General features: G+C 41.7%; 1 protein-coding gene and 1 pseudogene across 3 annotated transcripts; both read right to left on the bottom strand.

The window, feature by feature from the left end:
- Positions 1 to 11,006: 11,006 nt before the first annotated feature.
- On the bottom strand, positions 11,007 to 12,221 carry LOC141409798 (poly(rC)-binding protein 2 pseudogene; annotated as a pseudogene).
- A 908-nt stretch (positions 12,222 to 13,129) lies between these two features.
- PSMG1 (proteasome assembly chaperone 1) lies at positions 13,130 to 23,703 on the bottom strand. 3 transcript variants are annotated; one of them, XM_045389312.3, is made up of 7 exons: positions 23,351 to 23,703; positions 22,065 to 22,171; positions 20,577 to 20,728; positions 20,221 to 20,283; positions 18,739 to 18,937; positions 17,737 to 17,873; positions 13,130 to 15,972 (listed from the first exon to the last, which is right to left on the bottom strand). In XM_045389312.3, exons 3-7 carry the CDS (start codon positions 20,706 to 20,708, stop codon positions 15,898 to 15,900), a joined length of 606 nt encoding a protein of 201 aa, XP_045245247.1. In that variant the 5' UTR covers positions 20,709 to 20,728; positions 22,065 to 22,171; positions 23,351 to 23,703; the 3' UTR covers positions 13,130 to 15,897. The 3 variants fall into 3 exon arrangements, 2 of the variants coding, with proteins under 2 accessions (XP_045245247.1, XP_005548737.1); XM_005548680.5 differs by having other exon boundaries at positions 23,539 to 23,703; XR_012431993.1 differs by lacking the exon at positions 18,739 to 18,937 and having other exon boundaries at positions 15,719 to 15,972; positions 23,539 to 23,703.
- Between the last annotated feature and the right edge of the window lie 416 nt (positions 23,704 to 24,119).

The raw sequence follows: 24,119 nt of genomic DNA, 5'->3' as shown, positions 1-24,119 counted from the left end.
TCCTGAAGTTGGAGGCATTCTGGGGCCAAAGAGAGAAGCCCAACCTCTTCTGGGGTGAGTCAAAAAACCAACCTGGACTGCCAAAACTGCCAGGCCTGCCTGAAGACAGGGGTTTTTCTTGGGTGCGTGGGCTGGCACAAAGTGTTTGCCATCGGGATTATCAGCCAGGCCGAGCAGGTGCAGCCATCTGGAGTCTAACCTGATGCCGCAGGTGGACACTGTGTGCCCTGGGATGGCGCCTTGGCCCTCAGCAGCCTCAGTCAAAGGAACTGACACTCCCAGAAGACAGGCTTCCAAGTACCATTTTGCTGTCTAAAGCACAGTTCTGTGACCAGTTCTCCAACTTTCGGTGTATCTTACTCTTAGCAAAACAACTCCCAAAATCCTTAGTCTGACATGCCCAAATGACCTTGAATTTCCTTTCCAGTACGACTTGAGTGTAGAACTTAGAGCCATGCTCTATGAAACCTCCCACCCAGTTTTGAAATTGACGCAGCAGGAGACAGGCTCTGGACAAAGACTTCTGAATTCAGACAAGGGCAATGAGTGTCCAGAGAGCCAGGTACGAAGTTCGCAGAAACTGTGATCAGAACACACCCGCAGGACTTGGAGAGATCACAACTCAACCTTGTCTAATACCAGTCTGGTTGGCCTGGTGCAAAATGGGCTGGCCAACGTCTGGCCTTCTGTGCTGCGCCCACCCACAGTGAGATGCGGAGATTTGTGATGCCGCTGTCTGCTGAGGCAGGGAATCTGGTTCTTTGGGGTTGCAGTCCCTGCAAAGTTGCTTCCTCCAGGAGCCCTAGGGTTTCTGTTCTTTCTGGGTTATTCCAGCTGCAAGGCCCCAGAACCATGGCATTCTCTGTGCCCTCAGGGCCAAGGGGGACTCCATGTGCCCACAGGTGATCTTCTATGCCAATGTCTGCTGCCATGATTCCTAGAGGGTCCGACTGGCCTTGGGCAAAGTCAAATCAACCAGCTGGCCCTCCAAGCTTTGAACACAGAGCCGAGTCTGAATCCACTTCTTTCTTAACGTCCGTAAGCCTTAGTGCCCTTGTTTGAACAACAGGCCTCATCTCTAGGCCTGTTTCAAGGATGATATCGAAGGATGGCAGAATGTACCATCTCAATATGCCACTTTGGCATAAGGAGCATTCTGACTCAAAGGAACTTAGAAAAACCGCAGGTCCAAGAAGGGCACTCTGACCCCAGCCTCACCCACTTACCACTTTTTTTTTCCCCCTAGAGGCAGGAAATAAAACTCCCATGTGAAAGGCACCCCCCCTTTAGCGGGAGGAAAGGATCATTCTTATCACTAGAGACGGGGAGTCAAAGATCCAGAGAATTCTGTACAAACAGACTTTGTGAAATAACTTTTATTTTCCTTTCGTTTCCCCACATCTCTTAGTTACTTTTCACAACTGCCTCTCTTTGTTCAACCCAGGGTCTTCGTTTTCCTATGGGGACTCTCGTGTAACATGTAAAAATCTGTGTGCTTTCCTCGTGTTAATCCTTCTTGTGCCAATCTGATTTCAAGGCCTAGCCGGGGACCCTAAGAGGATAGAAGTAAAGTTTTGCTTCCCCTACAATATGAAATGACAAATCTAAAACTGTCTACACACCATGTCTAGTGCACTGCAGGGAATTAAAAAGCATCAGTTTCCTTCTCTTCTGGTTAATCACAGTAGCTCCTTTTTAGGATGGTGGCATCCACAAATGGCAATGAAGATGCAGGAAGGAGAGGGAGGTTTTGCTCATATTGTTTGTCCTTTTTCCAAATACGTAAAACTGACATTTCTAGCTTCTAAAGTTATCATTTCCTACAAGTAACTACCCTGAATTGGCTTCATTGAAAACCTTTTATGGGCACTCTCTCTCACGGATTTGTTATAATGAAACCAAAGGCAACACAAATAAATCTGCCGATAACCCTGGATTATTTTTATGGTGTTAACAGTAATCAAAACAATCGCGCTTTCATCTCCCCTTGTTTCCTTTTCTAAGGTGTTAATGAGGAGTGATATCACCCTGGAATTTCACTAAAGATAAAATATAATTTACAGATTATGCTGAGATAAGGCTTCTTTGTGGTTAATGGAGTTTATTTAAACAGCGCCAGATTGTTCTTGAGTTAAAGAGGTCACCAAATAGGGGCTGGTGATATTTTTCATGTTCAAAATGTTTGTGGTAATTGTATATAATGTGATAGGAGTGGACCACAAATTGGATAACCAGTACTGAGGTATTCTAAAGTCAGATTATTAAATCAAGAACCTCCCAGAATTAGATGGCACAGCATGCAAATTGAGTTCCTTCTGCCCCCAAAGGCTCCCAGCCCAGTCTCCTCTATCTAAGCTTTTCTTGAAGCTTGATTTATCAAGAGTTCCAATGCTGGACCTATTTCTCTACCCAAAACCCAGAATTCCAGGCAGTCATCAGTGCTCTCCTTCTCTCTCTCCTTTCATCTTTCTCTGCATCCTCCTTCTCTCTGACCCTCTCCCAACCCAAATTAAGACTGCAAGACTTGACCAAGCCTGATGGCTCACACCTGTAATCACACTTTGGGAGGCCAAAGTGAGAGGATCACTTGAGGCCAGAGTTTGAGACCAGCCTGGGCAACATAGTGAGACTCTATCAGCATGGTGGCATACCTGCAGTCCTAGCTACTCAGGAGGCTGAGGTGGGAGGATCACTGGAGTCCAAGAGTTCAAGGCTGCAGTGAGCTATGATGGTGCCATGGCATTCCAGCCTTGGCAACAGAGACTCTGTCTTTAATTAATAAAATAAAAATTAAAATACTGCAAGACTTGAACACAACTCAGTAACAAGTCTCCATTGGTAAAAACAAGAGATAAACTGGAACATTTGTCTCAGCCCATTTTGCGCTTCTGTAACAGAATACCTGAGATTGGGTAATTTATCATGAATGGAATTCTGCATAAATGTCCTGGCTCACAGTTCTAGAGGCTGGGAAGTCCAAGATCAAGGTGCCAGCAGGTTTGGTGTCTGGTGAGGGCTTGGTATCCACTTCCAAGGTGGTGAGGGATTAACTCTCTTCCTCACATGGCAGAAGAGCCAAGAAAGAGCAAGAAGGGGCCAAAACTGCCCTTTCATAACAACACCAACCCCACCCATGACAGGGTAACCCTGGTGGCCTAACCACCTTGTAAAGCTTCCAGCTCTTAATATAATCACAATGGCAATTAAGTTTCAACATGAGTTTTGGAGGGGACAGACATTCAAACCACAGTGCCATTTGTGTTCATTCTGCTTTTTACTTTTCTCCAGAAACTATTAGCCTTTAAATTAGTAATTTACTGGCATGAATATAATTACAAATTCTTTGCATCTAAATAATTATTGATCTGTTACTCACAATTTCAATATAAAGTATGCAATATATAACTCATTTGACCAACCAGTACATGCTAAGTCCAGTGACTGAGCATCAATCCTCATTTTCCTTGGTGTATCAGTTGCACTATACCCAGGTGAGCCATCCTTCCTGCTTCAACACATTCTTCACCAGGCTTCCAGGAAACCATGGTTTCATCCTACCTCCCATGGGTTCTTCTCCATCTCCTGTCATCTCCCTGACCACGTGACACTGCAGAGTCCCAGGGTTCATCCCTTGGTCCTCCTCTCTCTGTACTCATTGCCTGGTTATCTCAACCAAGCCCACAGCACTATATGCAATCTTTTCAGACAAATCCCATTTTTAGCCGCCCCAGCTGCCTATTCAACAACTCCCACTTGAATGTCTAGTTGACTTCTTAAACTTGATGTATACAAATCAGAATGTCTGGGTTTCTGTCTACAGCATTCCCCCATCTCAGCTAAAATAACTCCATTCCAGTTGCTCAGACTACACATTTGGTATCAACCTGGGTTCCTCCCATTCATACCTACATCTGAGCTGTTAGCAAATCCTATTGGTCAGATTAATCAGAGTGGTTAATGGAATGGTAATGGTACAGATACAAGGGGTGAATACTATCAGAATACAATTCTTCATGGGTCGCTCACATTTCTGCACTTCTTGAGAGCAGAAGTACTCCCTCTTCAAGGCTGTTTGTAGAGCAAACAGTCTTAGAAGATAGAGATGCTATCTCCTAGATCAAAGGGCAGATTTGCTATGTGGTAAAATAGAGAAAAGGGCAGGTTTGCTTGCCCATCATAAAAGATTTGGACTCCCTAAGTTCAAGGTTCCTCAGTTGTGACACACAGCTCCCACCTGGACTCTTCTTCATCATCCCTGTGGGGCTTAGGGGACGATGGATGCTGACAAAAACATGAAGCACACACTTCTTGCTATCCTGTAAGAAAATGCTCTGTCTCTAACCTAGAAATGAGTGAAATCTGTCAGTCGGTTTGCAAGTAGGGCAAAACTCCAGACCCTTCAGTTCTTTGACTTTTGGAGCACAAAGTGGACTGTAAGTAGACATAAAGAAAGCCCACAATGTTTTTAAGGGTACTGTATTTCAGACATTCTTCTTTCTATGGATAAGAAAGCTCCTCACGTGCCAATAAAAGGCCATTTCTTTGGAAGCAGGCACGGCATGTGATGAAAAAAAGATATCTTAGAAAAGAGCCAAGAGCAAGACTGGAGAGAAACTGCCAGAGAACAGAAACTGGGCTTAATCAAGGAACATCTCTTGCTCCCAGAGTAGGCGGCTGGCAATATTTTCTCACTGAAATTTCAGAATTGCTATAGACTACTGACTGCTCTATGTGTTCTATTTGTTCCCTTTTCAAATGGAAGCATTTATTGCAGTGACCTGCCTCTGTCCCACCATTGTATATTAGGTTTGTAGAGTGTAGACAACTTGACTTTTTAGTTTGTAGGTTTCTGTATCAAGAGAAGATGTGTGTGGGCCTAACCTAGATTACACGATCCTGGACTTCAAGTCTGGTACCACGACTGGATGAGACTTTGACTGTCTTAGAATTGGGGTGAACACATTTTGCCAGTGGGAGGGCATGAGTAATTGTGGTCAGAGGGTAGACTGTCCCTCATACCTATTCCTTTTCATGGTGCCTTCCCAAACTGCCTCTGGAGGTGGCCACACAAATGGCTTTGGCCATTGTGACCATGGGAAACTTGATGCAGAGTCTGGAAAAAGCACTTGCATGTTTCTGTCCCCTCTCTTGTTCCTCTACGATCAACACAAGAAATGTCTAGGCAGGTCTGAGCAGGCCCATGCTCACCTGCTATAGAAGAATGGCCCATGGAAGAGGGTCACATTATCCCAACCAAGACGATCTTATGCCAGCCAGGCCCCAGCCACTCAACTAAGATACATGAACATAGTTGCATGAACCAAGATTAGCTGTGTATGGCCCAGACTAGCAGCAGCATCCATCCAACCTACAGACTCATGAGAAATAAATACTAGTTATCTTAAGCTTCCAAGTTTCAGTGTGGGCATTAGGTAGTAACAGTTAATGAATAAGACAGATAATCATTTTATCTGTCTGGATACTTACACAATGATTTCTATTTTTTATTGATACATAATATTTTACATATTGATGGGGTACATATGACATTTTGTTACATACATAGAATATGTAATGATCCAGTCAGCATATTTGAGGTGTCCATCACTTTGAAAATTTCTCACTTCTGTGTGTTTGGAACGATTCAAGTCCTCTCTTTTAGTTCTTTTAAAACATATAATACATTGTTGTTAACTGTAGTCTTTTTTGTTGAATGACAGAACTAATACCTTTTATCTAACTGTATGTTTGTACCTGTTAAGCTCGTTCTCTTTATCCCTGCCCCCTCCTACCCACTCACTCTTCCCAACCTCTAATATGTATCATCCTATTCTACACCTGCATAAGATCAACTTCTTTAGCTCCCATACATTACCAAAAACATGTCATGTTTTGTCTTTCTGTGTCTGGTTTATTTCACTTATAATAATATCCAGTTTAATCCATTTTACTGTAAATGACAGGATTTCATTCTTTTTGTGGCCAAATAGTATTTCATTGTGTATATATACTGCACTTTCTTTACCCATTCATCCATTGATGAACACTTAGGTTGATTCCATATCTTTGCTATTGTGAATGGTGCTGCAATAAACATGCAAGTGCAGTTATCCCTTTGATACACTGATTTATTTTCCTTTGGCTAACTACCCAGTAGTGAGATTGTTGGATCATACAGTAGTTCTACTTTTAGTTTTATGAGAAATTTTCATACTTGTCCAGTGTTTGTATTAATTTACATTCTCATCAACAATGTATAAGACTTCCCTTTCCTCCACATCCTCACCAGCATCTGCTATTTTTTTGTCTTTTTAATAACAGTCATTCTAACTGGGGTGAGAGGATATCTCTTTGTGGTTTTGATTTGCATTTCCCTGATATTTAATGACGCTGAGCATTTCTTCTTACAACCTGTTGGCCATTTGTGGGTTTTTTTCGTTTTTTGTTTTTGAGAATTATCTACTCATTTTTGGCTCACTTTTTAAAAGATTTATTTTTTTTATTGAGTTTCGTGCATATTAGTCTCTTACCTGATGAAGAGTTTGCCAATATTTTCTCCCATTCAACACATTGTCTCTTCACTCTGTTGACTGTTTCCTTTGCTGTGCAGAAGTACTTTAGTTTAATACAGTCCCATTTGTCTATTTTTCAGCAGTCTATGCTTTTGAGGTCTTAGCCACAAAATCTTTGCCTAGACCAGTCCTAAAGTGTTTCCCCTATATTTTCTTCTAGTTTTGTTTCAAGTCTTATATTTAAGTCTATAATCCATTGAGTTGATTTTTGTATACAGTGAGAGAGGGGCCTTGTTTCATTCCTCTGCATATAGATATTTAATTTTCTAAGCACCATTTATTGAAGGTGTCCTTCCCTATTTTATGTTCTTGGTGCCTTTGTCAAAATTCAGTTGGCTATATGTGAATTTATTTCTGGGTTCTCTATCTGGTTCCATTGGTCTATGTGTCTATTTTTATACCAATAGCATGCTGTTTTGATTACCATAGCCTTGTAATATATTTTGAAGTCAGGTAGTGTGATGCCTCCAGCTTTGTTCTTTTTGCTCAGGATTGCTGTGCATACTCTGGCTCTTTTTTGGTTACATACAAATTTTAGAATTTTTTATTTCTGTGAAAAATGGCATTAGTATTTTGATAGGAATTGCACTGGATCTGCATATTGTCCTGGACAACATGGTCATTTTAACAATATTAATTCTTCTTATCTATGAGTACGAGATATCTTACCACTTATTTGTGTCCTCTTCGATTTCTTTCATTGGTGTTTCATAATCTCCCTTCTACAGGTCTTTCACCTCCTTGGTTAAATTAATTCCTAGGTATTTTTTTGTAGCTGTTGTCAGTGGGATTGCCTTCTTGATTTCTTTCTCAGCTAGTTCATTTTTGGTGCATAGAAACCCTATTTTGGTATGTTCATTTTGTATCCTGCAACTTTACCAAATTTGCTTATCAGCTTTAACTGTGTATTTTGCTTTGTTTGTAGAGTCTCCTGGTTTCTCTAAATGTTAAAACGATGTCATCTGCAAAGGGGGACAATTTGACTTCCTCTTTTAAAAATCTGTATGCCTTTTATTCCTTTCTCTTGCCTGATTGCTCTGCCTCTACCTCCAGTACTATACTGAGTAAGTGGTAAAAGTGAGCATCCTTCCTTGTCTTGCTCTAGTTCTTAGAGGAAATACTTTCAGATTTTCCCCACTCAGTATGATGTTAGCTGTGGGTTTGTCATATACAGTCTTTATTATGTTAAGGTATGTTTCTTCTGTACCTAGTTTGTTGAGAGCTTTTTATCATAAAAGGATGTGGAATTTTATCAAATGCTTTTTCTGCATCTATTGAGATGATCATATGGTTTTTGTCATTCATTTACTGTTGTGATGTATCATGTTTATTGATTTGTGTATGTTAAACCATCCTTGTGTCCTTGGTATAAATTATACCTGGTCATGGTGTATTCTCTTTTTGGCATCCTGTTGAATTGTTTGCTAGTTTTTTGTTCTTTTTGAAAATTTTTGTGTCTAGGTTCATCAGAAACACTGGCCTGTAGTTCTCTATTTTTGTGTGTCCTTGTCTAGTTTGGTGTGAGGGAAATGGTGGTCTTGTAGAATGAGTTATTTTTTCTTTGATTTTTTGCAAGAGTTTGAGGAGAATTGGTATTAATTCTTATGTGGTTGGTCAAATTGGCAGTGAATTCATCCAGTCACAGGCTTTTTTTTGCGGGGGGAGGCTTTTCATGACTGAGTTAATCACACTGCTCATTGCTGATCTGTTCAGGTTTTCTATTTCTTCTGGAATCTTGGTAGTTGTATGTTTCCACCAATTTATTCATTTCCTCTAGGTTTTCTAGTTTGGTAGTATATAGCTATTCATAATAGTCTCTGATCATCTTTTGTATTTCTGTGATATCAGTTATAATGTCTTTTTCATTTCCCATTTTATTTGGGTCTTTTCTTGGTTAGTCTAAGGGGTTTATCAATTTTTTCTTTTTGAAAAATCAACTTTTTGTTTCATTGACCCTTTGTATGTTTTTAGTCTCTATTTCATTTAGATTTGCTCTGAACCTTTACTATTTCTTTCCTTCTACAATTTTGGGTTTGGTTTGTTCTTTTCTAGTTCCTTGAGGTGCATGATTGAATTGCTTCTTTGAAATCTATCTACTCATTTGATGTAGCTGTTTATTGCTACAAGTTCCCCCCTCCTAGGGCTCCTTTTGTTGTGTCCCATAGGTCTTGGTATGTTGTTTCTATTTTCATTTGTTTCAGTAATTTAATTTCCATATTAATTTTTATCATTCAGGAGGAGCATGTTATTTAATTCCCATGTATTTGTATAGTTTCCAAAGTTCCTCTTATTTCTATTTTTATTCCACTGTGGTCTGGGAAGAAACTTGATATTATTTCAATTGTTAAAAATTTGTCAAGACTTGTTTTGCATCCTAATACACGATCTATCCTGGAGAATGTTCCATGTGCTGATGATAAAAACGTGTATTCAGCAGTTGTTGGGTAAAATGTTCTACAAATGTCTGTTAGATCCGTTTGGTCTAAAGTCTAGTTTAAATCCAATGGGTTTTTGTTACTTTTGTCTAGATGATCTAATTCTGAGACTGAGGTGAAGTCCCCAACAATTATTGTGTTGGAGTCTACCTCTTTTTAAATCTAGAAATATATGCTTTATAAATCCGGGTGCTCTAGTGTTGGGTGCATATATTTAGTTGTTAATTCCTCGTTAGATTGATCTCTTTACTATTATATAATAACTGTTTGTTTGCTGCTTCTGGCATAAAGTCTGTTTTATCTAAGTATAGCCATTCCTGCTTGATTTTAGTACCAGGTTGACAAAGGGATGCATAGAGAGTTGGTAAAGCATGATTTCTGGGTGTCTGTGTGAGGGTGTTTCCAGAAGAGTTTAGCATGAGTCTGTGGAGTGAGTGGGAAGATTGTCCCTCAATGTGGGCAGGAACCATCCATCCACTGGGGGCCCAGGTAGAAAAAGATGAAGAAATGGTGAATTCTCTCTCTCCTGGAGCTGGGTCACCCTTCTTCTGCCCTTGAACAGGACATCACAACTCCAGGCTCTCCAGCCTTTGGACTCCAAGACCGACACTGGTGTCCCTCCCCAATTTCCCCAGGCCCTCAGGCCTTTGGCCTAGGACTGAGAGTTACACCATCAGCTTCCCTGGCTCTGAGGCTTCTGGACTTGCACTGGGCCATACTACTGCATCCCAAGGTCTCCAGCTTGCAGACAGCCTGTTGTGGGACTTTCAGCCTCCATAATCAGGTAAGCCAATTTCCCTGACATCTATATAGACAGATATACAATCATGTTTTGCTTAACATCCTGAAAAATGTGTCGCTAGATGATTATGTCATTGTGTAAACATTATAGTGTACTTACACAAATCTAGATTCTACAGCCTACTACATACCTAGTCTATAAACATGTACAGCATGTTACTGTACTGAATATTGTAGGCAACGTAACACAATGGTGAATATTTGCATATTTAAACATATCTTAACATAAAAAAGATACAGTGAACATAAGGTATAAAAGACAAACACCGGCACACCTATATAGGACACTTACCACAAATGCAGCTTGCAGGACTAGAAGTCGCTCTGGGTGAGTCAGTGAGTGAATGCGAAGGCCTAGGTCATTACTGTCCACTACTGTAGACTTTATCAATACTGTACACAGGTTACACTAAATTTTTTAAAAATTTGTTCTCCAATAATAAAGTAATCTTCGCAGCCTTTTTTTGTTATTCATTGTGGCATCCAGTTTCCATTCACAAAGAAAAAGCTCCAATGCACCTTTAAATTTTTTGAAAAATTCCTATTACAGAACTAAATTGAAATGTATTAACATCCCACTCTTACATTTTCATAATAAACAGAAAAACTGATAAGCCAAAAAACAAAAACAGGGAGGGCCAGGCACAGTGGTTCACGCCTATAATACCAGCACTTCGGAAGGCTGAGGTAGGTGGATTGCTTCAGCTCAGGAGTTTAAGACCAGCCGGGACAACATAATGAAATCCTGTCTCTCCGAAAAATTCAAAAATTAGCCGGCTGCGGTGGTATGCACCTGTGGTCCCAGCTACTTGGGGGTCTGAGGTGAGACAACTGCTTGAGCCTGAGTGGTCAAGGCTGCCGTGAGCCATGTTTGCCCCACTGTACTCCAGTCTGGGCGACAGAGCAAGACCCTATCTCAAAAAACAAACGAACAACAACTACAAAAACAGGGAGAAATCTATATTGCTAAATAAAATCTCAGCATCAACACTGGAACAGAGAAAGGAATTAAAACACCTTAACTTAAAAAAATAGGTGGATGACAGGCTGGCACAGTGGCTTACACCTGTAATCCCAACACTTTGGGAGGCCAAAGTGGATCATTTGAGCTCAGTTCAAGACCACCCTGGGCAATGGAGTGAGATTCCATCTCATTTTTTAAAAAATAAAAAATAAAGGAATGGATAATAGTGTGTAAAAACCAAAATTTCACAAACTATTTAAAACCTGGCATGGCTGCCTGTTCAGAAACTATAGATTGATGGTGGGTGGTGGTGAACAGCGTTATAGTATGTGAATCTGCACTGTTCTAGCTGTTCCCCATGCCACTCATCCTAAGGAGAGCCTGACACTGATTAGCCATTGAGCCAGGCTAATGCTGGCAGCAGATCCAGTGATGGTAACCTGCCTATCAGTAGATCCCTTCCACTGGGTTCACAATTTTGATCTACACTCTAGACATCTGATAGATCTCATTGATTCTGGTGCCTTGACGCCTGATTATGCAGCCAATATCATTTGGAATGGTGAGTTTATGAGAAGTGGTCTGAGCAGATGCATCCAAACCTGCACTGAATCCCAGCGTTGCCATCCACTGTGGGAAAACTAGTTTGTTGCATTGTCAACTGGTACAGCTTGGTCAACTCTAGAAGTGGTCCCTCTAGGTCACAGTTGAGGCACATGGACGAAGTGGTGTGGAGAAAGCTCACACTGTCGCTGCCTGTGCTGTACCTGTCCTGATCACCCACAAAGATGACCAGAGAACTGGACAGCTTGGGCCAGTATGGGATGGCCATGCGCTTGGGGGAGACTCCAACATGACCACACAGACCTGTCCAATACACTCAATGATGGACTGTGGAATGCCAGCGATAATGATGGCTCAGTCAGCAGTGTTGGGGAGCATATACCCTGTCACCTGGACCTGAGCCCTGTACTCTCTCGTATTGCCTTGATCTTGCAACCACCTTTTCCAATGAGCCACACTGACTAGCAGGGATCGACAGCATCAGGGTGACCAGGGGGTCTACTGGCAGCTGTGCTATTGGTCACACAGCTACTGATATCCTCTTCCAATCTGGCTTTGAAGACGGCACTAGTGGGTCCAGCCAAGGTGATAATTCTCTCAGAACTCCCTTCTGAGATGCTGATACATGCGCCACTCTCCTCATGCATCTTAACTGATTCTCCTTTCTTTCTGATGATACTGCCAACTTCCTTTCCATGCATAAGTAGCCAGGTGGTGAGAATGACATTTAATCCAACTTCAATCATACCAGTGTCCATATAAAGCAGGGCTATGGGGAGCTGGACTTGGGAGTGGTCAAGTCCTTGGCCAGTGGGGATGAAAACCAAGAACTCTAGGCAGGAGGCGACTGAGGGAAAAAAAGAGCAGGCAGGGGCGGGGCAGGGGTGGAACAATAGGGGTGGGCAGAAAGGCAAGGAGGAGGAGGAGAAAAGGTGATGGAGGAGGAGAAAGAAGGGAGAGATTCCAGGGCAGGTGGGAGAGGGCGCAGGCTGTAGCTGCTCCAGCTGCTGCCTCTGCTGGTGTCAACCTCAGCTTCCCGTAACTTTTCTGCTTTCTAAATTTTTTTTAACTTTCTGACTCTTTTCTAGTAACTTAGCTTATAACACAAATACACTGTACAGTTGTACAGAAATACTCTTCTTTATATCCTTATTCCATAAGCTTTTCTCCAATCAAAAGTTTTGGTTTTTGGCCGGGCGCAGTGGCTCAAGCCTGTAATCCCAGCACTTTGGGAGGCCAAGACGGGCGGATCACGAGGTCAGGAAATCGAGACCATCCTGGCGAACACGGTGAAACCCCATCTCTACTAAAAAATACAAAAAAAAAAAAACTAGCCGGGCGAGGTGGCGGGCGCCTGTAGTCCCAGCTACTTGGGAAGCTAAGCCAGGAGAATGGTGTAAACCCAGGAGGCGGAGCTTGCAGTGAGCTGAGATCTGGCCACTGCACCCCAGCCTGGGCAACAGAGCGAGACTCCGTCTCAAAAAAAAAAAAAAAAAAAAAGTTTTGTTTTTTGCTTTTTATTTTTGTTAAAAACTAAGACACAGCACACACATTAGCCTAGGCCCACACAGGGTCAGAATCATCAATATCACTGTCTTCTGCCTCCATATCTTGTCCCACTGGAAGATCTTCAGGGACAATAACACACATGTAGCTGCCATCTCCTGTGATGATAATGCCTTCTTCTGGATACCTCCGCGGAAGGGCCTGCCTGAGCCTGTTTTATAGTTCGCTTTTTGTTATCAGTAGAAGGAATACACTCTAAAATAGCAAAAAATAGGATGTACATAAACCAGTGGCATAGTCATTTATTTTAAGTATCACGTACTGTTCATAATTGTATGTGCTGGATCTTTACATAACTGGCAGCACAGTAGGCATGTTTTCACCAGCAACAGCACAAACACAAATAACACATGAGCTGTGACCTTAGGATGGCTACCACAGACTAGGCGATAGGAATTTTTCAGTTCCATTATGATCTTATGGGACCCCTGTCTACATGCGGTCTGCCACTGATACGTCCTTATGTGGTGCGTGACTGTACACATCCTACTGGTTTTCTGTGGACTGTTCTAACACACTGGACATATAATGTCTTGTCTGTGTCATCTGTTACTTCTCCATTTCTGTCCTGCATCTTAGGACACCATCTCAAGTTAGTCCTCCACATAATGGCTTTGTATTACACACTATTTTATATATATGTAATATATATACAACTTAGATCACATACTGTTTGTTCTGTTATTTAATATTATATAATACTGATTTTAATTTTAAAGTTGAAGTTTTGCCTGTTAAAATCTTTTCCACTATATCTTTAAAATTTCCTTTCAGCTAGCTGCTGCTTCTCATACATCTCGTTATTTACTTTTGGAAAAAGCAGGGGTTCCTGACTTTTAAAAAACAGCTGTTTCCTACAGTCATGTTTTTCAACAGAATGCTCTTCTTCCGCATTTTTAATGCTGTTTCTATCCTTCCTATTGCTTGTTTTCTTCAGGTACTCTCCTTTGACTGGGAAACCTACCCAGGCCTGATGTCTGCTCAGGCTACACTCGAACTCCTGGGCTCCAACGATCCTCCTGCCCCAGCATCCCAGGTAGCTGGGACTACGGGCAAGCACCACGTACCTGGCTTGGTATCTGGCCCTAACGTGGCTCTGCTGCGCTGACGGCCAACTCCTGCACCTGCTGCCTGCTTCTTATCACAAGAAGAGGTTTACTGCTGAGAAGTCTGAAGCAATTATGATTCTTTCCTAACCAAAATTATAACTACAACGCCCAGAGTTATCTGCTTCCAGGCTTCTCCCAGGATTACTGCTGATGCAAAACTTGTCCCCCAACTTCCACTCAGCCATTTGACACTGCCGAGCTCCACAGTTCTCAAGTTAGCAGGAGGAAGTACAAGGAATGAATGAAGAATGAGAGCTCCGGCTGCCCCCAAAGCAGCTCCCCGCTCCTTTCTTACCACATCACAGTCAGTGGCTTTGAGGTGGGGCACACGAAGGTGTGTCAACATGGAAATACCACCTTACGGTTCTTCAAAAGCATTCTTATATCATTATTCTCACAATTCAGCAAAGCAAGCAGAGAATTTCCTTCATTAAGTAGATGAAAACCTGGACCCCAAGGGAAGTAGGTAACCACCAGGGAGTACTGTCACCAGTATTATCTGTAGTTTACAGCTGAGAAAGTTGTTGCTCAGGAAGCTTCAAGGCATCTGCCCAAAGTCCTCTGGCCTGTAAGGGGTGGCCTGGGATTGAACATAGTCTGCTTTTCCAAGGTTACTCTTCCTTACTTACCACACTGACCCTCAGCACAAGAAGAGGATCTAGCTCCAGCTAGGACCAGATTCCATGTCATATGATGTTACCTCACGGCTCTGCAGACACAGTTCTGAATGAATGCAAACTTTTTTGCAACAAGGGAAATGCCTAGATTTCTGCCTTCAGGATATATTCATAAACACACCATGCACAAGACTTCCAAAACTTGATTATGTTAAGGAAACCAAGTTTACTCAAGAAGGAGTCAGAACACAGTTATCTCCTTACCCTACTTCTAATCATTACCAAAAACAGTAAATGAACTGGAACTAGAAAATATAAATGGGTAAGTACTCTAAATCTGCAGGATGTAAATGATTCAATAACTAAAAAGGTGAAAAAGAAAGCAGAAGAGATAAGCATTTAACTCCACCATTTTAAAATTTAATTTCATGAATGCAGTTCAGTTTGTGGTCCTGTGAAGTCGTGTGGCTACTCCGGGTTCATGATTCCATTCACACTCCTAATGGTAACACGTGACTGTAAGAGAACTGCTGATACCCACAGAGCCAGCCTTGAAAGAGAGTCCTAGGAAAGTCTGGGTGAAGAGGTTATCTGTCAGATATTACTAAAAAGTGAGGAATACACATTTCTGTTTCATTTTTAGTAAACACATAATTTTGTCACCTTGTCATCAATTTTTATCCACAAGACAAAAAAACTGCAGGACTCCTAAAATATCCAGAAACTTTCCACATATTAAGAATTACCAACAGGTCAGTGAACAGTTACACCTAATTAACTACACTTTGCCACATGAATACAATTTGCTGATCTCTATAGCTTTGAAAAATTTAACTAAATTTGAGCACAGTGGCTCATACCTGTAATCCCAGCACTTTGGGAGGCCAAGGCAGGGGAAATGCTTGAGCCCAGGAGGTCAAGGATTCAGTGAACCATGATAGCACACTGCACTTCAGCCTCGGCAACAGAACAAGACCCAGCCTCAATAAATAAATAAATAAATAAATAAGGTAAAAATTTAACTATAGTACCTCAAAATATTCAAATACAACAATACTCCCACCTAGTGGATAAAAGGAAAATGCCTGGCTTATTTTGGTTGTGAATAATATCATAAATAAGGAATTAAAACTACAATTAATTTTTTACAATTTTATTCCGTTTCATCGTTCTCAAAATATATCCCCCAAAAGTAATCCACAAAAGAGTGCACGCTGCTCCCCTTAAAGGAATGGACAAGTAATACACATTACAAAACAATGGTTAAGATCATGTATAAATGTTACTCTGAATCTCATTTGTTGTCATCAATTTCTTTAGTATCTCAGTGCTTTGGGGAATATTCTGAAAGGAGAGAAAACAATGAATACAGTGAGACCCCAGGGATTCAGGCAGAGGTAACACCCCTCCCCAAACCCCACAATCTCCACACTCGAGACTTAAAGACAACAGCCATGGGACAGGCGCGCCCTTTACTCTCCCCTTCTCAACAAAAAAGCAAGTGGGAAAGTCAGTTCAACAGGCCCTTTCCCAGCCACACTCGCCGATGATTTCCTGGCCTCTGATGCTCTCCCAGCCTCCAGAGGAAGTCCACGCTCCAACCCGCCCGACCTTCCCCGCAAGATGTCTTCCTTCCCTCTCCACTAACACCGTGCTCCTCATGGCTCTCCTCACACTTCCCCACTCTGCTCACACTGCTTCCCTCTGCACACCTCTACCCCCTAAGATTCATCCGTCTTTCAAATCAACTAAACTGCCACACAGCAAGAATTCAAAATAATTCCACCTTATTGAAAATACCACTTTTAAATGGTCAGAAACAATGAACTGACTCAGGCTGATGTATTTGGTCATTAAGAAAACAGCCCCCTGCAGAACCACCATCTTACCCTCCCGCTAATCATTATCTTCAAAGCAAAAATGAATATGCTGAGTTAAATTTCCACTTGAAAGTATAGTCATAAAAGCTGAGTTTCTTTAAGCCCCAAATGACAGATGATTTCCAAGTTTCAGAACAAGTCCAAATGTTGACGACACACCTGTGTACTAGACACAGTCCTACAGCAGTAAACAAAACGGCCCAGCCCCTGCCCATGGGAACTCATCTCTAAGTGAAGTGAGATGAGGCAATCGGCTATTTAAACAAACAAGACAATCAGCATATACTTTGAAAGAGATGCTAAAAATAAACTAACTCCATGTGTCAGAAAGACTATCCCTGATTCTAGCAAATTTGAAAGATCAGCTTGCAGTATACTAAATTACAGAGTTTCACAGCTGTACTCTTCAACAAATGGTTATTGATGGATTTATTCAACATGCCAGGTGTGTGGTAAACTTGGGATACCAAAATTAAAAAACGTGGTCCATTACCACAAGGAGCTGACAATCTACTAACAAACTAATTTATGAGACCTGGGAAATGAGCTACTTCCAACAACTTATCACAAAAGCCTTAACACTAATGGCCATGCCAGAATAAAACCAGGCTGAGGGACAATGTTGTGACCACCTCTTTCCTGTAAAGAAACTGTGCTTAAACCAGAGACTGTGGACTTCCAAAAAGTCTCTTAAGAGAAAGCAATGGAATCCCTCAACTACCTGAGATTACAGGCAAATATTTTCATGTACATGTTCCAATTTGTTTTAGAAAATGAGCCCAAAGGTATAAACCAAGGGTAAGGAAGAGGTTCATCACGTAATTCTCTCATCTTCACATATCCAGTTCTCTGTAAAACTGGGTAAATATTATAGTAATTTGATCCATACTATACTCAAAAATAACGTTCTCAAAAATTAAATTAAAAATTTTTTTAAAACCTTCCAAAGTAGTTCTAGAAACTTCTTGAACAGTAAAACCATCTGTCCACATAGACATTTGGGATTTAATTGCACTGCATTAATCTGTCACACAAGAACAAAGCATTTGTCAAGTTACAGACATAAACAGAAGAGACGATGACAAATTCAAACTGACAGACTAGGAAGCTTCACTTTGAGATGAATGGGTCTCCAAGCACTGCTTAGGTTTAAAATGACACCATACATTTATGTTACTAAGCTCATTATAACAACTCAGCTATTAATTTAAATGAGTTAAAACCTTACCTTAACCAAACCCTTCAAGCTTCTGGTAGAAAGTATAGGCTTAAAAGCTTCCACTGTCATTAGGTCTAATTTCATCACATCAGTATAACACAAGTACAGAATTGCTGGGATTTTCCATACTTGACAGTAACTCAGAACTGTGAATACACAAGAAAAAAAATAATAAACACGTAAGTCTTCTATTATGTTACTTTTAAACACCTTTAATAAAAAAGGCTGTTTTTAAAAGTAGTTATCTCAGCTGCCTCTTTCAATCAAGGTATTTACTGCAATTTTGAACCAACTATAATGGAGATTTTCTTTCAAAGTCAATTTATTTTCCTAATAATCTCTTCTTTTGCAAATATTAACTTTACATTTCCTGAAAATACAGCTAAGATGATTTTAAGTAGCTGAAAGATTAAAATTCTACTGACCATAATGAAGTATACATAACAAATAAATTAAAAACACACAAAGTAAAATATTTAGCCACTTCTCATTCTAGTAAACACTGAAAGCAAAAAAAAAAACCCAACCAAACCCATTTTAATACAGTTCATATAATAACAATTATGTAACACATTACCCACTGAAAAGTAAATGGTAGTCTCTTTGTCATATGATGGCAGATGTGACAGTAATAAAAAAAAATTAAAGCAACTATCAAGATTCAATATTCAAAACTCCTATTTTGATAATTAAAACATACTTTATCAACTTTCCATGCACCAATAATTTATATTTAACACTGGCTTGCATTCTGAATAATCAAAGACCAAAAAGAAACACAGCATGTTGAAGCCTAACAGTTAAGAAACCTGAGCTCCTCAAATAACTGTCTGGAAAATCTGAAAACTCACACTAAATATACTGCACTTGTAACTACAGACATTGAGGACTAACAGCAATATACTGGTATCAATCATCATTAGTAAACTACCTCAAAAAGACCTCTAATGGTGAAAGTAGTATCAATAAAGCAATAAGATACAATGTAAATGTTACAAATTTTAATACCACCTGCTGCAGGAAGGTCGTGTACTATATTCGGTTGTTCTAGCAATGGGCAACACGCAGGGTCTTTGAAATTCTGTGTTTTCAGGGCTTTCAGGAAAGGAGAAGGAAGGCTGCCAGTGGATTCTAAGGTTTTATAATCGGTAACGTGTCGACATGTGAGAATAGTTATCTGCATGTTCTTCCTTGGACAAGAGCCAAAAACCTAACATAAAATTGATTTAAAATTTTTAAAAAACACATAATTTTGTTACAGCATGGAAACATTCCTCTAGGTATTCACCTAACACCACAGACAATAATAACATGCCTAGCAGGGGTGGGAGTGTGCCTTGGAGAAACAGAACACACCTGCGGTCTCAACCTGGGTTTGATCTTGGTTCTGCTTTCTAGGTGGGCAATTTTTTTCCAAGACACTTTCCTCATTAGTGAACTAAGGTGATATAGTTTAGACAACTGTCCACTCCAAATCTCATGTTAAAATGTGATTCCCAGTTTTGGAGGCAGGGCCTGGTGGGAAGTGACTGGATATGGGGGTAGATCCCTCATGAATGGCCTAGCACCATCCTGTTGGTGATACGTGACTGACTTCTCCCTTCTCACTCACTTCATACTAGAGCTGGTAGTTCAAAATAGGCTGGCTCCTCCTCTCTCTCATGCTCTCACCATGTGATCTGCCTGCTCCCCCTTCACCTTCCACCATGATTGGAGGCTCCTGAGGCCTCAGCTGAAGCCAAGCAGATGCCAGCACCATGCTTCCTGTACAGCCTGCAGAACTGTGAACCAGTTAAACCTCTTTTTTTAATAAATGACCCAGCCTCAGGTATTCTTTATAGCAACACAAGAACAGATGAACACGTCATGCCGGCACTGCCTACTTAAGGGGCCTGTGATGTGGAGTAAATGAAGTCAGGGTGCCAGAATAGTGACTACAGGCCTGCTGTCCAGAGGAAAAAAGTCACAAGTACACACCTGACATTCATTCCCTCTCCCACCTATCACTGACACCTGAAAAATAACTCTTATGAAATTCATTTTTGGAATTACTACACTTACAGGTAAGTTTCAATGACGGTGGTTCTAACTGTCCTCTTCTATAACAGGAAGAGTCTGGATTTGATAGATTTCTAAGAACCCCTTTACCTTTTAATAAGATCTAAAGTGATGTAAACAAAGAAAGATGGGCGGGAGGAATCCAATTGTGTTTTATACTTCTGTGACCTACCGTCCTCAATGCTGAGGACTAACTGTGTTTTATACTTCTGTACCTCAGCATTGAGGATGGTAGGTCACAGAAGTATAAAACACAATTGGTTGGTCACGTTAAATAAGCAAGTTCTTTTATTCTTTATATTCCAAAAGAAATTCCCACAATATTTTAAAGAAATAAATATCTGACTGCATAAGTTTAAGTTAAAAGACACCGAACCCATAAAAAATGAAAACTCCTGTAGACTAACCATTCACAGGTTTTCGTTTCTCTCTTACCTTTTCCAGCCACTGATACTGCTGATCTTCTGCAACGTAGCAACTGCATTGACAGAGGAAAACCTGAAAAGTCAAGTTCCACGTTTTTTGTCAAGTAAGTTTTACACACATCCCAAACTATCACCATATATGTAACATGTGAATGACAACACTTAGGTAATACTTATTTTCCTGGCTCCACTATTGACCTACTCTCTTTAAAATTTAAGAGTCAAACCACTACTGGTGATTAGTATCAGAAAAAGTGCACACTGACAGAGCAACTGAAAGACTTGCCATACTAAAGTATACTACCAGTAAATACCATATAAGTGATACTTAAATAACTACTTTTCGAACACACAAGTCCCACCTACCGAGGGATTGGATTTGAGATGATAAAACCCACAAAAAGCCTCTGTGGAGGATAGATGTGTAGTGTCTGCTGTTCTACACCATTCATTCCAGAGTTTAGCACAACCAACTTCTTCCCAGACTCCTGAATTCATAACAAATGATGACAGAAATGCTGTAAAAAAACAATTCACATAAGTTAGTGTTTGGCTCTGCAAGCTGTATCTTCTATTCAATAAAAAGCAAGCTCAAGTTACTGTAGAATTTGAGAGCTGTAAGAGCCATTCAAGACCATCTACCTAATACCACCATTACACAGAAAAAGAAACTGAGGCTCCCAAGAAGTAAAAGGCCACACCCTGATTAAGACAATCCTAGAGCTAGGGATCAAGAAGGCAGGTTTGCTGACAGACTTTCTACCACGTGCTCATGGGGTAATACTCTTCTGAAAACCTTTAGGCCAGCAGAACTTTATATAAATGAGTCCATAGTTACTTGCCATCATGCACTTACTATGTTCTACAAGCACTAGGGGTACCTTACAGAGGAAGGAATCTTAACTGGGTTTCCTGAATGTTCTCATCAGAACCTGTGAACACCCTAAAAATATTAAGGTATATGTGTGTATTTGTACATGTATATTGTCCTAGCTGCACTCTACACTGTTTTTACTTTAATCCACCAAGCGAATTAATACATGCAAGGACCTTAGAACTTAAGTACTTAAACATGTTGATAATTATTACTGTCTTTAGAGTTTTCATTGTGTTCTCAAAGGAGTCCATTAACTCACAAACATTTATATAAATCCAGATACGTCAACACACTAGAAACAGCTCCTTGAGTTTTGAGTTCCTGAGGCTAAAAACATTTTCTTTAAAGCTTTTCTCTGAGTTGGGGTCTTGCTTTGTCACCCAAGCTGGAGCATGATCAGTGGGAGGATCATGGCTCACTGCAGCCTCAAAATCGTGGGCTCAAGCAATCCCCCCATTTCAGGCTCCTCAGTAGCCAGGACTACAGGCAAGCACCACCATGTCTGGCTATATTTTTTCATTTTTTTGTAGAGACAGCGTCTCGCTATGTTGCCCAGGCTGGTCTCAAATCCTGGCCTCAAGTGATCCTCCTGCCTTGGCCTCCCAAAGAGCTGGGGCTACAGATGTGAGCCACTGCACCCAGCCTAAATCTGACCTTTTCAGTTTATTAAAAAGATAATGCAGGCCAGGTGCTGTGGCTCACACCTGTAATCCCAGCTCTTTGGGAAGTTGAGAGCAGGAGGATCACTTGAGGACAGGAGTGCAAGACCAGCCTGGACAACACAGCGAGAAACCATCTCTACCAAAAAAAAAAAAAAAGATGCAACATGAACAGGAGAGAGATTTTACTCAGAAATACACTCTGCTGTGGCTTTTTAAAGTACCAAACATTTTAAATCTTTTATGATAGAAGAATATAAGTAACGTTATATTTCATTCTTTCAACAAAATGACTAAGTCTTCTGCATTTTCACTTACCTACTGCATTATTTCCTATAGCAATTATAAACTTGGAGCACGGATATTTTTCTAGCAAAGAAACTTCCAAAGATGTTTTTGTTTGTCTTCGAAGGAGCCGCACCTCCCTAACACAAGAAACAAGATGAAACTAAAGCAACTTCAATACAAACAGTATCATATTATGGCAAAAGGGCACTATATGTATGTATTACAATAAATAAAATGCACGTTAGTTTTATAAAGAATATAACTAATATCGTCAGAAAACGATGGACTCAGGCAACGATAACCAACAGATAAAACTATTGCATACGTGTTTAGGGAGAACTCTAAAATAGTGGTCAGGCTGTCCACCTGACCCAAGGATCAATCTTAGATCCCTAAAAGTGAGACAACTTGGAGATAGCCTGCAACAAGAAACAGAAAGCACCACTTAGTAGAAGCATTCTTGCCGACAAAACATTGAATGTGAATCTGACCAAACCTACAAATGAACATTCATTTACAGGACATGCAGGTGAAACACACGTTAAGTGATACCACAAGGAAGCTATCAGACAAATTCAGAGTGTGGGGCACTGGACAGGTCAGCCAGTCCTGTCTCTTAGGAGGGCTAAGAGAAGGCTGCTCTAAATGAAGTGACACGTCTAAATGTAACCTGTAGACCCTGTTAGGATCCTCATTCACACAAACCACTGTAAAATATCATGTTTGAAAAAACTAGGTAAACGTGAGTGAGCATGGACTATGAAATCATACTGAAAAGTTAGTATTAGTGTTGTTAGAGGTGATAATAGCGTATGTAAGAAAATCCCTAAAACGTTTGAGATGTATTCTGAAAAATGCAGAATTTGTGAAAGGTCATGATGACTGGAATTCGCTTAGAGTGGCGAGAGAGGAAATAAACGTGGCAAAATCTTCCCGTTGAATTTACCTGGTTGTGTTAGGGGTCAGGGCTCACTTGACTATTTTCTCCCACATTTTTATGTGTTTGGAAACAATTTTTTTAAAGAGTGTTCATCTGCTACTGAAATATTATGCTAATTGAAGTGTGGGGTGGAGGTTTAAAAAGTTTTGAGGGAATCGGTGCGTCCCTCAAAGGAGCAATCCACGACAAACGTCGTGGGACCCGCGGGAGCGCTGCGGCCCAAGATAATGTGACAAGAAGCGGGAAGATCACGAGTCCTCAAGACACCAAGCCTCCAGGAAGCCTTTAAAGAACGGTTTTGAACCCAGCCCTCCCACAGCGGCTTCACCCTGGACTCCACGAAACGCCAGCGGATCCACCCGAGCACCGCACCCACCTGGGGCTGGCGCCGACGGACTCCGCGGCTTCACGGAGACCCAGGGCCCAAGCAGAGCCACGGAGCGGCGGCAACCGCGGGGATTACTCGGAAGACCGCGGAGCCCCGGCCTTCGGTGCCGTCGCCGCTGCGAGGCCCGCGCACTTTCCAGCAGCGGAGAGCGCGCCTCCCTTATCCGGGTGCCTCACCTCTTCCGCGCCAGCTGTTGACGCACCTCCCTGTCCTCGGGCGTCTCCCTCCGCCCCTCCTCCTCCTCCTCCTCGTCCTCCGTCCCAGCTCGGCATGGCGCCTTCACCACCTCTCCGAAGAACGTGGCCGCCATAGCCGACCCGGGACCGGCTGGACACAACTGCGGCGCCGCGGGACGGCGCACGCCAGCATGCGCGAGACCAAGCTCCCTCACCGCGCAGGCAATAAGTCCCGCCCCGCACAGGCCACGCCCTCCGCGCACAGCCCGAGCTCGCGGCCACAACCCCACGGCGCGGGCGCCACGCCCCCAGACGCATCAAGAGCTTGCGGCCACGCCCTCTACAGTGCTCGCCCGCGCTGCCACGCCTTGGGCCAGGATTACCCGCAGTTTGTTTTTAAATTACAGATTGTGGGGTTGGGGGTCTCGCTGTGTTGCCCAGACTGGTCTCGAACTACTGGGCTCAAGCGATACTCCTGCTTTGACCTCCCAAAGTGCGTGGATACAGGCGTGAGCCACCGCGTCCGGCCCCCAAATGCTTTCATTCGCAGCTTGAGCCCTGCGGGCGTCGAGAGGTGGGAG

The sequence above is a fragment of the Macaca fascicularis genome, chromosome 3, assembly GCF_037993035.2.
Source record: "Macaca fascicularis isolate 582-1 chromosome 3, T2T-MFA8v1.1".
Classification (NCBI taxonomy): Eukaryota; Metazoa; Chordata; class Mammalia; order Primates; family Cercopithecidae; genus Macaca; species Macaca fascicularis.
The sequence above is the reverse complement of the archived record's forward strand: the minus strand, read 5'-3'. Positions and strand labels throughout refer to the sequence as shown.